This window comes from Triplophysa rosa, linkage group LG20, assembly GCF_024868665.1.
Source record: "Triplophysa rosa linkage group LG20, Trosa_1v2, whole genome shotgun sequence".
NCBI classification, from domain to species: Eukaryota; Metazoa; Chordata; class Actinopteri; order Cypriniformes; family Nemacheilidae; genus Triplophysa; species Triplophysa rosa.
In genome coordinates this window covers 15,472,461-15,488,174 of record NC_079909.1, presented here as the reverse complement: position 1 = coordinate 15,488,174, position 15,714 = coordinate 15,472,461, and the positions used below count along the sequence as shown (strand labels likewise).

Genomic DNA, 15,714 nt, shown 5'->3' with positions numbered 1-15,714 from the left:
AATTGGTAATCTACTGTAGAAATATTGGAGTCTTAAATACTTTACTTAAAATATTACAAATACCCATACTTTGTTTAATATGTAAATGTCTTTTTTAAAATACGTTTCATTAAAAGAAATTTCATTGTGGCCTGGACCTCATTATAAATACAGCATATAGACAGTTTCATCAGACGCACGCACCTGGCCCCAAGTTAACTTCCGGTCTGTGTTTCGTTATAATATAATAATTTATTTTAAATTGAATTGATATTAGTATTAATTGATATTATTATTTTATTGTATATTAATTGTATTAAATTACATTCACACTACTCAACAGTTAACGATTCGTTGCGGAGGTCTACTGGAAGTGAAGTTTGCATAACAATGTTTATGATAGCCGCTGAAACCGTCTATAAGACATTGTAATATTTGAAGAGTTTAAAAAAAAATCAAAAATCATGTTTTTATTGTACATTCCAAGTAATATCAATCAAACTGCAGTTGGGTTGTTTTGATTAAATAATAATAATAAACATACAGTTAACTAACACAATAAAACACAAAAAAGCATGATAACATAATAAAACATGACTTCTAAAAATGTTTAAAAACAGAGTTATCTGTTTTGCAAATAGACCCTTCAGTTGTTTTTACTTGAATTTACAGACGCTATCAGACTCGGACTCAAGCTAAAAAACGAAAAGAAAAAAAAAACGACATCATCTCAAATACCAATGTGAAATAGTTCAGTGATGTTCGATCAGGATAAGCTCTAGATTGCCACCGTGAGCGATGACCTCACTGTGACCAGTAACAAACTCCACTCACGGGTGTCATGAGGGTATGTCGCTCTGCCATCACGCTTCATTGACGTCTTGATGTCAAATCTGTGATGTGAAACTAAAATGTACAACTAGAGTTTCTGAGAAGATGGATAGGCTCTCGGGAGAATACTGCAGCCCTTAACCAACACCCTTAATCAAAATAAATCTCAAAAAATGTAGACTGTACATTACAAAAGACTACAGAGCAACACTTCCTCTGGTAATGCTTCTTTATGGATCTCAGACTGAACAACGCTACAACAACCTGCTTTCAGCGAGTAAAGGTGTCTAGGAGTCTGACTGTAAATATAAATCAAAGCAGCAGGAAGCAGCAAGAAGAAGGATGCATTTTATCATCAAAGTGAAGCTCTTTTTCTCTAACACACACATACACACACCACTGTGAAAGCCAGCTGATGCTTACAAATGTGTCCAATGTGCTCACACAGCAGTCAACGGTGAGTAAAAATGGGTGTATTGAAGATGTAGTTAATGATTAGGCATGTTTGCAGCTGCGCATGTGGATCTGCTGCGACTAAAAGCAGAGCTGCTTGATTGATCATCTGCAGTAGTGAAAAGCAGGTTACTGCAGCAGCTATCGAAAACACACGCACACACACTAACAAACACATCTTTTGCCCCTGCTCGCTTTGCTCCTGTATGTTCTTCTCATCCTTCCCTCCCCCATTCACACCAGTCTTTCCTTGCACATATAACCACCGTGCTGTTTCCCTCCTCATTCTTTACATATGACCGGCATGGTTTTGGATGCCTACCAGACTTTCAAAATGTCATCCAAAAATTTGAATTCTGTCACTGTTTATTCACCCTTTGAACAATGTTGACTCTTCCTTACAATGAAAGGTTACTTTCACTCATGTACATTTTGTTTCGTGTGTTCCATCGAAAAAGAAAATAACATGAAGTTAGACCAGCATGATGATTCGTGAATGATGTCAGAATTACATTACGTAGACCTTGATTGCTGTTTGACCAACATTCTGTTGTGGTGAACAATACAGGTATGCTTAACCAAATGCTTGTGTTTTTGGTAGGATTTTCACTTTCATAAGCTGTTCACTCTGTTCTCCTCTCTCTTCTTCAAGCACAATCCACCAGCAACACTTCTTTCCACATCAACACCCCTCTCTCTCTCTCATTTTCCAATACTCCAAAGCCCAAGGGAATAGATTAATGGAGTCACATGACCCTGCCTTCTTTAGCACTGCAATACTACAACACCCCCCACACACACCCGTCTTTCTCTCTCTCTCTCTCTCTCTCTCTTTCTCTCTCTCTCTGCGAGGTGACATTTCAGATGTGGCCTGATGGTTGCTCCCTACAGTGCTGCTGTGATCTGCCCTGTGTCTGAGAATTCACTCTAAAAGGTGTGCATGTATGTGTGTGTGTGTGTGTGTGTGCGTGTGTATGTGCGTGTGTGTGTGTGTGTGTGTATGTGCTCATTAAGGTACGAGGGAGCCTGTTGTCCAACCAGACCTCTGCTGTGTAAACAGCTTTGCTTTACACTTAGCGTTTCAGAGAGTGTGTGTCTTACTTTGGGTGTAGTATTTACAAACCAAACATTTATTCATTTTCATATTTTATATTTTTTCTTAAATATATGCATGCATGTACAGTATGTCCTTATAAATACAAAATTAATATGCACAGTACACAGACATTTATTATGTAAACACAAACTTTTATTCTGGATGCGATTAATCGTTTGACAGCCCTAAAATAAACAAATGGACATTTTAATATTGAGATGTCATTTTCTGTATTATGAGAAAAAGAAGACCTCAGTGTCATACGAGACACATTAAAATTAGCACAGCGATGCGTGACACTGTTTACCTGGGTCAGTTATAAAAAGTCACCACCAATATCTGACTCCAGAATACCACAAATGACACATTATAATGAAGTATTTCTGAAAGCTGTATAATATTTTGCATTGATTCATAAACGCCGAACAGCTTAAAGTATCTTAGTCTGTGTGGTATGTAAAAAAGAACATGTCACCAGTGTTTGTGTGTGTTTGTAGAACTCACCCTGTGAGCACCACTACAAAGTCCATCACGTTCCAGCCGTTTCTCAGGTAGGAGCCCTTGTGAAAGGCGAATCCTAGCGCCAGAATCTTAATGCCCGACTCAAAACAGAAAATAGCAATGAAATATGGCTCCGTGTCATCCTACAGGAGAGAGGAAAGCAAAAATGAGATCATTAGTGTGGACAATTTTAGCAAACAAGCACAGCCTTGTGTTTTTTTCTCAAAATATCTAAATCTTGTGTTCTTCACTTAGAGGAAGTTTCGATTGACAACTGTGTTTACAAACAGGTGTGACTTTCTAATTGCCCTATGCATGCTCTTCATAATTTTAAGATTAATATGATTTTTATATGATATGATATGATATAAACAATGTAAATGTGTTTCTGTAGCTCAAATGATAGAGCAACTAAAAGGTTGTGGGTTTGATTCAGAGGAAACAAATATACTGATAAAATCTAGACCTTGAACGCACTAAAAAGTGTCTGCCAAAGGCATAAATGTAAATGTAATCGACCTGTGTATTTAGCATTCCAAACACGATAGCAATAGAAAAAATAACTTCTCAGGTTTGTGCATCTGGGTCAAATATGTCCCCATCAAAAGAAATTTACAAAAGTGATTTTATGTCCATAGAAAGTACGTTAAATGTAAGTAACATGTCTACTTTATGGTTTCAACTAAGTTGTTGGAGAATAAAATGTCAAAATTTGGTTGAAATAATGTTACATTGTCATTCAGTGTAAGGGCGATTCACATTTCGGGCAAATAGGGAGCGACGCGGTCGTGACGCGCATATGGTGCGGATCGCAGATGGAAATAGTTAAACTTTTCAGAGTGCCGCGGGTCATTTGACTAGAGAAAGTGGCGCGGCTCGCGTTTTCCTCGCGGTTTTAGACGCGAAATGTGAATACACAATATTTATGTACAAATTCAAACAACATGCTTATTCTGAGTAAAATAGAAATATATAAAAGAATAAGGGTGCATATTACATTTTGTTGTGCTTTGGGCAAATTAAAAAATGCAACTAATTAGCATTTGGGGTGAAAGTAATTAGTCTTTTAATATGTCATAAATTGATTTTTGTTGTAAATATGCCTGACAAGATTGTTACACTGAATGACATTTTAGTCTTCTGTAAATCAGAGAAAAATGTATGATATTTATTTTTTGCTCAGAAAAACAAAAATGCACTTAAATTAAACAGAATTTTAAAAAAAATTTAACACCAACAATTTATAGCAGTATTACACTTATTGTTTTTATGCTTGAACCCTTTTTCATCTTTGACCCATATACACTATAAAGCTGCTTTGAACCGATAGCCTATATACATTGTGAAAAGCGCTATACAAATAAATGTGAATATACTATGCTTTGTTATTGTGTTTTTGTGTGCATTCAAGTATGAGTGGAAGCACAAACCTATTTACACATGTGTGCACTCTAAAAAAAAGCCGTAAAAATAGGGCACAATATACTGTATTAATATGAAGGAATTTTCCGTGTTCATTTTTACAGTTGTTTTACCTGTATTTTACATTTTGCACTGCATTCATTTGCATTTTAGCATTAATGGAAATGTCCGTAAAATAAAGGAAAATGTACTGGTAATTTTCTGCCAGTACTTTATCTGTTTTTTTACGGGATTTTTTTTTACGGTGTGCAAATAAACACACTAACAGATAAACTGTGTAGTGTGTGTGATGTGTGTTTGCATGTGTTGCGCTTTACCAGTCGTTCTGACAGCGGAGTCTTGTCTCCGTCTGGCAAGTGTTGCTCAAGAGCCAGTACAATGCAGTTGGCAATGATGGTGGTCAAAATCATCCACTCAAATGGAGTGAGAGGTGAAGTTAAGGCCCAAAACACACCACATTTATCACATTTCTATTTTAACAACATTTTTACTGTAATATTACAGTCACAATACAACCTAAAAAATAGCAATCAGCAGTGGCAATGCATTATAAAAGTTTTATTTATAAATTATAAAAACAAACAATGCACAAAAATGCAGTCTGCTTGCAGGGGTTTAGATAAGCCATGTGCATTCATGTGTAAGTGATACAGAGCTGTAGGCCTGGGCTCACACATATACATACAAAAATAAACACAAACACAAACACACACTCACACACATAGAGGGCTGCAGGGCTATATTAAACAGATGAGTGCAGACAGATTCAGCCTGCCTGTAATAGAGCACTTATTATACAGTTACTGTGTGTCTCTTTACCAGCTGCCACTAACAGTGATACACATACACAGCTCTTGTCAGAACTGCTTATGTCATGCTTGTGACATATACACACACAACCACACAGAAACATACAGTCAGTGTGATTTAACTACACACTTTAACATTTACTAATAGCTCCCATTCAGTGTAATCATAAAATTAGCATCATATATGATACTTAAAAGACTGTGAATAAAGTATTACAGACATATTTTGACACTTAAGTCACTTAAGTCTAAGAAGGGTGCATTAGATAACTAAAATCAACCCTGCTGAACAAAAACAGCTACAGTAAAACCAGCCTAAGGTTTTAGCTGAAACCTTCTGGTTTAAGTTGGTCCTCCCAGCCTGGCAAAGCTGGTGTTCAGCTGGTTGTACCTTGGTGTGTCAGCAGGTCTACCAGTCTGCCCAGTTCACCAACTTAACCAGCTAAAAAAATCAAAACCCTTCTGTAACGCTAAGGAAAACCAAGTGGCTTCTCGGAACCAGAAAATCAAGTCTTTCGGAACCAGCTTAAATTTTATTAGCTAAAAGGGGGTTGTCATGACAACAGAATTGCCTACAACAACCTTTCCACCTTGCTTACGTTCCTTCTGCACTGTATAAACAAAAACATGGATCCTGAATGGCCTCTCTCTCTGTCTCTCATCATATGTAACTCCAGTTCTGTTGAAGGTAAATCAAACATTTTGCAGACGTTGATGTACTTTTGCGAGGGGTCATATTATGAATAATTCCTCGGACGCACTTCCTCGTTCTTATCCATAGTGTTTCACCAACACACAGCTAGCTCTGAGCTAACATGGCTAGCAGTAAAGTGCATGCCGGGAGACTTAAAGAGGTATCCATGGCAACCACTCGAGCGCTGAAGTGAGCATGTGCAGGGTGGCTGTTCTGAGGAACGAAATGTGGAGCGTTTGCGAAACCTTTCACGGCACAAGCCACTGTTGGAAACTATCGTTTTCCGGGTTAGGCAAGCCCATGCTTCCTCACGCTTGTTCTGTTTCTGTATGCGTTCGGCTGACGCTGATGGTACGTTCCTGAAAAATAATATTGAGTTGGAGTGGTAAAGCTGTCTGCAGCTCATAATGTGCCCTTAATAATTCACAGCTCAATTTTAAGACTCGGATAGAGAGGCAGAGAGACAACAGGGGCAATCGAGAGAAGGCCAGCGAGAAAAATAAGAGAACAAAAATGAATGTAGATGTATTTAAATGAGCAGGAAAAGAGAGATGGGATACAAACGCAAAGCTAGAGAGAGAGAGAGAGAGAGAGAGAGAGAGAGAGAGAGAGAGAGAGAGAGCGAGCTGTGAAATGGAGAGTTGGCCAGCGTCTGAGACAGTCTACTGCGTTGCTCTATCAGCAGTTTAAACATGTATTAGACTAATAAGAGGTAGTGATGCTGCCAGTTTCTTTTCTTTCAGCCTCTTTCGCTTTAATTAAAAAGCCTATGCACCGGACAGACAAAGATATACAGTGTATCCGGACACAACGTTTTTGGTGCAAGGCCCATTTTTTAAAGATCAAATTGCAGTAGGTTCCTAAGAATAACAAGATATTTGACTATTTATGCAATTTTATTATTAGTCGGCCAGTGACACTACCGTCCCTAAAGTATAGCTCAGTATAGACATGCAAGGATTGTAAGTTCCCTGACGTCAGTAACCTCTTTCCCTCTTGTTCTCTCGATCTCGCTCTGCCCGTTATTACAACCTTCCCATGAGCACCTCTCTTCTTGTCACCCAGCATGCACTCTTTGCTCACCCCCCCCCCACACACACACACACTCTCTCACAGATTGCATTATCAAGCATCAGCATATTGACGCTTGACTGCTCACAACTAAAAACTGCATATTACATTATTAGAGGGCAGTCAAGAAAGTGATAGCAAACCGGATGAGAGTTGTATCGTATCACAACCAAATAACTCAACTTGGCCAACGGTTTCTGTCGCTCATGTTGGCTCAAACCACCGGCAGCCACGAAAAGTGAATGCATCTGTGCGCCACTGTTTACTCAGAAAAACCAAACGTCCTGTGTGAGAACAGCTGAACTGACCTTCAGGTTGGCTTTGGTTAGTAGTGACAAGAACTAAAAGCCTAGGTGCATGCGTTTAATGCAGGAGTGGTTTATGCACTTTGGATTTAAGCTGACAGCGTGCTTCAGGGCGAAACGGAGCTGATGAGACGAGCACATTTCAAACGAAATAAAACAAACAACACTTTCTCTCCCTTCGAAATAAATGACAAAATACACAAGACTCAGCAAGGGCTCTCGCCAACGGTGGACTCGCCGAGACCTGCGCACGCTCTCTGTCTATCTCCCCCATTTCTTCATTGGCACGCCACGCACCTTCCTGTCTCCATCCTTTGCGTCTTCCTCTCCGACTGCTCTGATTTTCCTGCAGCGAGACCTGAATCGAGCGCGTGTGTGATCCATCATGCTAAAAAGCCTTCAGTTATGAATTCCCCCTCCTGTTTTATACGCTACACTAAAAATAGATACATGACAGATTCAGGAGTCTGCTGCTTTCTTCCCTGAAACCCATTTCTTTCTCTCCGTTCCTCGCTTGTTCCATTTTTATTCTTTATTAATATTAAAATCTTCAGTATCCTGTTGCTGTTGAGGTCTAACAGAATCACGCTCATCTTCACACGATCTTCATCATTTGTCCACTGCCGTTGCGACCACTCTCTCTCGTCTACACTAAGAACATCTCTATCGCTTTCTTCCTCCATCATGGATGCCTTTAATGGTTTTCATTGCGGTAAGCCTGTGTTAGCCACTAAGCAGACTGGTGGTTGCTAGCAGTGCACACATGAGGGCTGTTTTACTGATGCAATATGTAGAAAGATCCTGAATCTGCAGCCAGAGCAACATTACATTTAATATCGAATGTCTGCTCTATTACATCTAAACCGTGTTAAATAACGCCCTAGATTGCATTGCTGAGAAATGGTAAAATACTCTGACTGACATTAGCCGATGAAATGCTTACACTGACCATTATTCTGTATTAAATGGTTATTGATATCAGTTACACATTACATTGATTACGGTTAACTCCAATTGCAAATCTAAGTAACATACAGCAGTGGTCCACAAACTGGGGGGGCAAGATGGATCCAGGGGGGCCACAGATTTGTGGAAATATAGAAATATATCACAAATTTTATGCAATCAAACATCAAAAAAATAAGCCCACCGACCAAAATAATTGATGTTCCAGCACTGTATATGTTTTTGGTTTAATTAAAATTTGAAGGTTTAAGATTATAAGTCTTTATTTGGGGGTCTGCAAAGCGATGCACCCTACACAAAGGGGGCCTTACAACGATAAAGTTTGAGAACCACTGGCATACAGTACCTCTAATGCTGGAGGTCAGTGTCTAAAACACATGCTGGTGACCATCGATGCTGGTCTTCAGACCATCTGAATAACAGTGCTATACAGTACAACCACCCAAGCAATCCAAACACATGAGAAATGCTGGAGGTATGAGATATGTTGCTACCAGAGAGAAACAACAGCATATACGATCCACCTGTGAGATTGGAAACATATCTGTTCACTACAGCTGATCACATTGATCTGTTCTGACTGAAGCCGTGTTTGTGTGATATTGATGTAGATTGTCTAGGGAATCCTCTACACACATTGAGTTTCAACCACAAATTCAAGCCATTCCTCACTAAAGCCCAGATCTGCGTTACTATAATGTAACAACTTCTAGGTATCACCTGCGCTCTGACTTTATCAAAAATACCTGTTGGAAATGAAGTCACAGATGACTGAATTAATCTAATTTTAGAAAAAGTCAAATGTAGTTGTACTGTGATGTATATATCTCTCTCTCCTCTTTTTAACAGGTAACTAATATTTGTGTGGTTCAGCGCAGTTTTTAACCTTTTTAAATCAATCTTCCTTTTTTTCACTTCCTTGTATTTTTTCAGCATCTCTTACATAAATGGTTAGTTAACAGGTTCATTGTGTGAGATTTGTGCTGTATGTGCGTGTAAATGGATATTTATTTGTAGCGCAGATGGGGGCTAGCTGTCACACTTTTAAGTCTCCCTTCCAACAGTTTTGTTTTTGTTTTTATAAATATTTTAAATTAGCGTTTACTTTTTTAGATTATTTTAGTTACATTTTTAGCTATTTTGCTATTTGCTTTTTACATTTTATTATTTTTTTGTTTATTTATATTTTTGAATTGCTATGTAGAATTAATTTATTTTAGTTTAGTTTTTGTTTATTATTAAGATTTTAGTGCCTTAAACTTATTTCAGCTGAGGCAAAATTTCAATTATTCGTTTAGTTTATGTTTTTACAATAATTTTTTTGCACAATATTTTATTTGATTTCAATAAACAAAAACGTTTCAAAGTTTTAATTTTAGTAAACTAAATTAATCTTGCTTTAGTGTAGTAGCAGTAGTTTGAGGATAAAGGTGAGATAAATTCCGACAAATCCTCTTTTGGAGACATTCAGGGACATCCTGTAAAAATGACTTACAAATAAGAAAAAAAATATGCTTATATAAGTTTCTGGGTTTCTTAAAGGTCTTCTAGTGGTTTCTAACAGTATAATGTAAAGTATAACAGGTTTTTGTTTTATGGTAATTTATGATAATTATAACTTTCAAGTAGTTTTAAATAAAAACAACAAAAGTCCCAATTCAGATATGTGTGTGAATGTGTGTCTATGATCTATACAACATGATGGGGTGTGTGTTTTGCAGGGGGTTTTGTATCTCCCTTCCATAGATGTCCACTCATCATTTTGGTCACAAAAGCCTTCACTCCATGTTCATATTTACGGTCTGTCTATCATTTGAACATCTCTCGTTTTTGCCCGCTCTCTCTCACCCCTTCTGTAGCTCAATATCCCACATATACTCTTCTCTGTTTCATCCTTCTCTCACTCTCTGTCTCTTTTACTCCCTGACATCTGCATCATTCTTTCAGTCTGACTCTGACTGTATTAAAAGCTTTCTGGTGCCTCCCTGCTCGCATTCTCTGTTCTCAGTCTCTCCTGTCGTCTCCTCTTCTCCTCGTCTTATCTTTTATCCTCCCCTTTCAGCCTCCCCTCTTTCCCCGCTGCGTTCTTGCTTCCATCGCATTCTCTCGCTCTGGTTCTAGAGTGCTGCGCATCAATCATACAATCTTAATTCAGTCAGAGTGCTTATGCCGCCTCAGCATTTCTGCAGAGAGAGAGAGAGAGAGAGAGAGAGAGAGTGAGTGAGAGAACATAGAGGGAGGAAAAAACATCAACAGTGACGAAACAGACGAGAAGAGACCCCCTAGTGAGAGAAACAAGAGAAAAGGGGGAGGAAACTGGATCTGCAGAGAGGTGTCAGAACCGAGGGTGGAGAGATGCAGTATTTTTTTCCAGCTTGTTTGAGAGTGGGCTTCAGGAAGTAGATTGCTGTCAGCCGACTTATTCTCAACCACAGACTGCGAAAATGCCTTCGCATTACATACTACGAGCATGCGAGCACGTCATGCATAATTTAGTACTGCACTCACATTGAGGAGCACATACAATCACACGCGTATTTACATCACTGCCAGGTCTGGCCGATATGTTGGCTATTCATGGTATATTTGTAATCATTTTGTTTTAAATAAAGAATAAAGCAATACCTTATAATCAACTTTGTGTGTGACCACAGTGTAAAAAAACATTTAAAAAAAACCTGTAATATTCCATCAGCTGAGTGGCAGAAAAACTGTAAAAAAAAAAAATGGTCAAATACATTTTTGTAAAAATGACATGTTTTTTATGTTAACCTGTACCCGGCTAGTAAATTCGTAGTCTCTTTCTGTAACTCTGACACTTGTTTACTGTATTTCAAAAGGTTTTTTTAAAAGTGCAGAGTATGAGAGCATTAGATTTGACAATGTCTCTCATTTATACACAAGAAAATGTACAAATGTCTATTAAAATGTCTATTATTATAAATCTATAAAATGTATATATTAATAAAAATAATTTGTATATTAATCAAAAACTTTTTTTAATTGAAAAATCAATTCATAAAAAATGTTCTTTAAATTGTGAAAACACACCTTGATTGGTTTGAACCAGATATAACTGTATTTTACTGTCTTACATATTATTCTTGCTCTTAACACTTTGAGTCTACTTGGCTACAATGCCAAAGCAAATATAATAATTCATTGCTGTCCTTCTGAAACCTTGTATGTCCAAATTCGCTGTTTTCCTGGAAATGGAAAAAACACTGAACTTTTTCAACGATTGCATACTGTGTTGTCACAGTTGATAAGCACGTTTTAATCCTTTTTATTGGTTAAATATTTGCAAGCCCAGTGACAAACATAAAGGGTGACTAATAGTAATGATTATTGGCTAAAACATAAAAATAACAAAATATGGAGATAAAGGGTTAGAAGGACAGCAGCGAAATATGAAAATACACAGATTTATTTTAACTACTTTTCTATACTGAATGAACTATCTATCTATAAACTATCTATATATCACTACCATATACAGTATTTTTTTGATCTGACTCCTAGAGCAGGCACACTGTAGATATTCCCCAACAAAACTGATGTACACATTCACATTCGCTCCCTGTCTGTCTGTATGCATTACACTACTGTGACCAAGCACTGAGTGTTCTTTCTGTTTTACAGAGCATTGTATTGACTCTCTCCCTCTCCCTGATGTGAAGCAACAACAAACGTACAATATAGCACAACCCACCGAGCACATGTTAGCATTATCTGACTAAAAATTTTACATCTATTTTAAAAAAGCACTACTAACATGCATTTTTTTATGTTTACTGTATTTAATACTGTAGACAGTACAACATTGCAGAATTTAGCCACCAATAACTGCAAGCATGCCGTATTTATTGTAGTAATATTCCATGTCAATTCTCCATGTCATGTAGGTAACAGAACCATGTTTTCACACAAAGATGCGTCACGAGGTCCGCAGAGACCATTGTAATGTTTCTGGCTGAGATGAGTTCTCTGGGCATCGGCCAAGTGAAGCAAGTGCTGATGGGACTTGATGGAATGTCAATGGCCCAATGCAATCTGAGAGATCTACAGCAAACCGGCGGTGCGCACCTGTGTGTATGGTGCGCACGTCAGCAAGGCCAGGCCCTGATAAGAGAGGCTAAGGGCTTGCAGTCTCAGCAACACAATTTCTAAACGGTCCCGTGGGAAATTTTGAGACACAGGGGAGGGGGCGTCCGAGCTTGCACAACCCACCCTACCAATAATAATAAAAAAACTCTCCCCAATTCACTTCTCATTTAGAGGAGCGAGAAAAATGCTTGTGTCAGATGGAAAAGGGTTCACAAATCAATGAGGTGTTTGATAACTTAAAGGGATACTTCGACCAAAAATGAAAATTCTGCCATCATTTACTCACCCTCGTGTAATGTCACACATGTATAAATTCCTTTGTTCTGATGAACACAGAGAAAGATATTTGGAAGAATGTTAGTAATTTTCAGGTGCAGGACATCACTGACTACCATAGTAGGAAAAATGTAATGGTAGTCATTCTTTTGCTAATTGATAACATTCTTCCAAATATCTTTCTCTGTGTTCATTGGAACAAAGAAATTTATACAGGTTTGGAACAACCTGAGAGTGAGTAAATGATGACAGACTTTTCATTTTTGGGTGAACTATCCCTTTAAGACTACGGTGCGTTCGTTGATAAAGTCTGTCCGTGTTCTGAAAAATCCACTCTGACCCGCAGTAACCCCCAGTTATGAAAACAATATCTGTCTGCTATAAACCCCATAAACTCATTTTAGCTGTGTTTTTACAGATTCAACTAATAACTATTAAAATGTAAGGGTATTTCACAAGAAATGGAAGGGCTGTCTAACCCTGTTAAACCCCGTTTTGTTTGTTTTATGTGACATTTAGGGTTGAGCAATAATGAAAAAAGTATATATAATATAAAATAAACATTTTCAATATCTTCATTAAACAAGGACATAACAGAACAGGCCTTGTAAACAAAATACGTTAACTTTGTCTTTTAATAATTATCACTTATTGTGGCAAACTTGTAAAAAATAGATAGATAGATAGATAGATAGATAGATAGATAGATAGATAGATAGATAGATAGATAGATAGATAGATAGATAGATAGATAGATAGATAGATAGATAGATAGATAGATAGATAGATAGATAGATAGATAGATAGATAGATAGATAGATAGATAGATCTTGTTTAGACATTGTTTACAGCAAGGACATATTGGGGCTGTCAATACACTGAAATAGTTCATAATGATTAAATATTGCAATCATTGCACGTCCACCACAATGTTCAAATTAAAACTACACTATTTTTTGTCCACTTCATGCACTGAAAACAACGATTCTGCTTTTAGAGTTCTGCGTAGAACACTCCGTTACAATGCTCTCAGATTAATCATGCAGTAAACAAAAACAGCTTACAGTGCAACATCAGGCCAAGTCCAGATCTCATAAAAATAATCATAAACCAACCTCACAAACAGGTGTGGACCGTGCCATGAGTCATCCTTGAATCATGACTGACACAAAAATAGACACATTATCAACCGCTGTTTACACTCAGAGTCCTATATATGGAACCAGGCCTCTGTAAAACCCATCTCCCTCAGATTTGTGTCACTACGTGACTTTTATGTTACTGCATGTAAATGTCATTTAATCAGAGGAGCGTTTTATTAATGAACAGTTTTGGTTTTCAAACAAATTTGAAGTTGGCAACACCTTTGTAAGCTATACAGAGCCAACATTCGATTACATTTTGTACAAGTACTACAGGATATGAGTATAATTAAAGGGCTAAGAGATTAATGAATTAAAGGCTTGTGTCTTCATGCAGGGGTATAGCAGTAATTAAGAGGAGACCATTTCACATTTTTTCCTGCCCTAATTCGCTGGATGCCTGAAGCACAGTGACCACATGCATGTCCCAGTTACTAGAAATAGAGCCCGATTGGAGAATTAATTAAAACACACACACACACACACACACTGTGGAATGACAGAGAGCAGTGGGTGTCTGCAAGTAGTTAAAACAAAGGAAGCTACATTTAAACTACTCAGTAATTAAATAAAAAAAAGTGTTGTTTGTTTGATTCGTAACTTCAGCAAATGAAAGATTGTTACAGAAATGAAAAGATCGTGGATTAAAGTTTGACCGCTGGGATCTCTAGGGACTGTGTGTTTTGACAACTTTGCCTGTTCTCATCAGAATATCATCTTCTGTCCACAAACATCAACACAACATGTTTTAAAAATATTCCTCAGAGCTGATCAACATCAGTTACACATAAGAAATTACCATTTTAATATTTCATTCATTATCCTGCCTGTTTACATTTGTACTTTAGATTAGCTAATAACACTGAACAAACATTGAATGTCAAAACAGTTAATATGTACTACAATAATCTATGGACTTGAGCAAATTCATTTCTCTGATGTGTAAGCACACAATCTGACAAACAGCAACGGATTTGATTATTTGCCAAAGATTTACTCCTACTAATAAATCATTTTATAGCTGTGATGGCTGGTTAAGAATTTAGATTAATATGATTCCAAAAACACATGCTAAAAGAGTAGTAAATCAGTATATTTTTAAGACATCAATTAAAGAAAATGTCAATGTCTAATTAGTCAATATCTCTCTCTATCATCTTGTCTGGTCTTGTAAACTTGCACACAGGTCTAGCAAAACTATGTGTAAAATAATTTTGCTATTCTTAAAAAACATGCAAACTACACTTTTAAAACATATATATTTAGCATCGCTATAGACAGCCTTAAACATCAAATGACACGAAACAAACAACAAAATCTGTGATTTGAGATTTCAGACCGATCTGATTCAACAGATAACTTCCACAGCAACACACAGTCACAGTACACTAATTGGCGGTTCATTTTCCCTTCATCAATCTGGGGTCAAATGTCCCACACAAAGACATAATAGTTATGGGTGGTCTAACTCTGCAGCTCATGGACCACCCCTACCAAGAACCAAACCTGTAATCTTTCATTTACCATCCCAAACGCTTTTAATGATGTGATGATACTGGCTTGTGACCTCTGACCCACAGTCAACTTGTATGTATCATACACATTGCTCCCTAAAGGATTCAAGGAAAGCCGATGCCCGTCTGTAACACACACTCCCCCTTTAACAAACTCATTTTTAGGAGATATGGTATACTGCAATCAGTGTGTTTATGTCCCCTGAATGTGTCTGCTGGCTTTCGTGCACTACTGCAGGGGCAGACCCACCGAGTTACCGTGGTAACCAACAACCGCTATATAAAGTCAGAATCAATAGCAATCATTAGAGCATGGAGATCTTTACACCAGGCCTGTGGAGAGGGGCTGTGTGTGTATTTTTGCATAAACTACAAGGATTCTATGTGTGCTAATGCATGCATACATTATAGATTCTCTGGACGGCCATTTATCTCATTGCTTCTGAAATCTCTAGCATTTCGCTTTACCCTGCAGGCAATTGTATTTAAAAGGCTACTTCAGCCCCCAAAAATGGAAATTCTGCAATTTACTTATCCTCGTGTTGTTC

At 37.6% G+C, this 15,714-nt stretch overlaps 1 protein-coding gene across 16 annotated transcripts in view; it reads right to left on the bottom strand.

The window, feature by feature from the left end:
* Positions 1–15,714, bottom strand: part of cacna1ab (calcium channel, voltage-dependent, P/Q type, alpha 1A subunit, b) — a 107,736-nt gene that overhangs the window by 61,109 nt on the left and 30,913 nt on the right. For all 16 annotated transcript variants that reach the window (XM_057361869.1, XM_057361863.1, XM_057361853.1 and 13 more), the window contains 2 exons: positions 4,600–4,706; positions 2,864–3,003 (listed from right to left, as the gene is read on the bottom strand). In XM_057361869.1, coding sequence (XP_057217852.1) covers positions 2,864–3,003; positions 4,600–4,706 — 247 coding nt within the window. The remainder of the gene's footprint in view (positions 1–2,863; positions 3,004–4,599; positions 4,707–15,714) is intronic.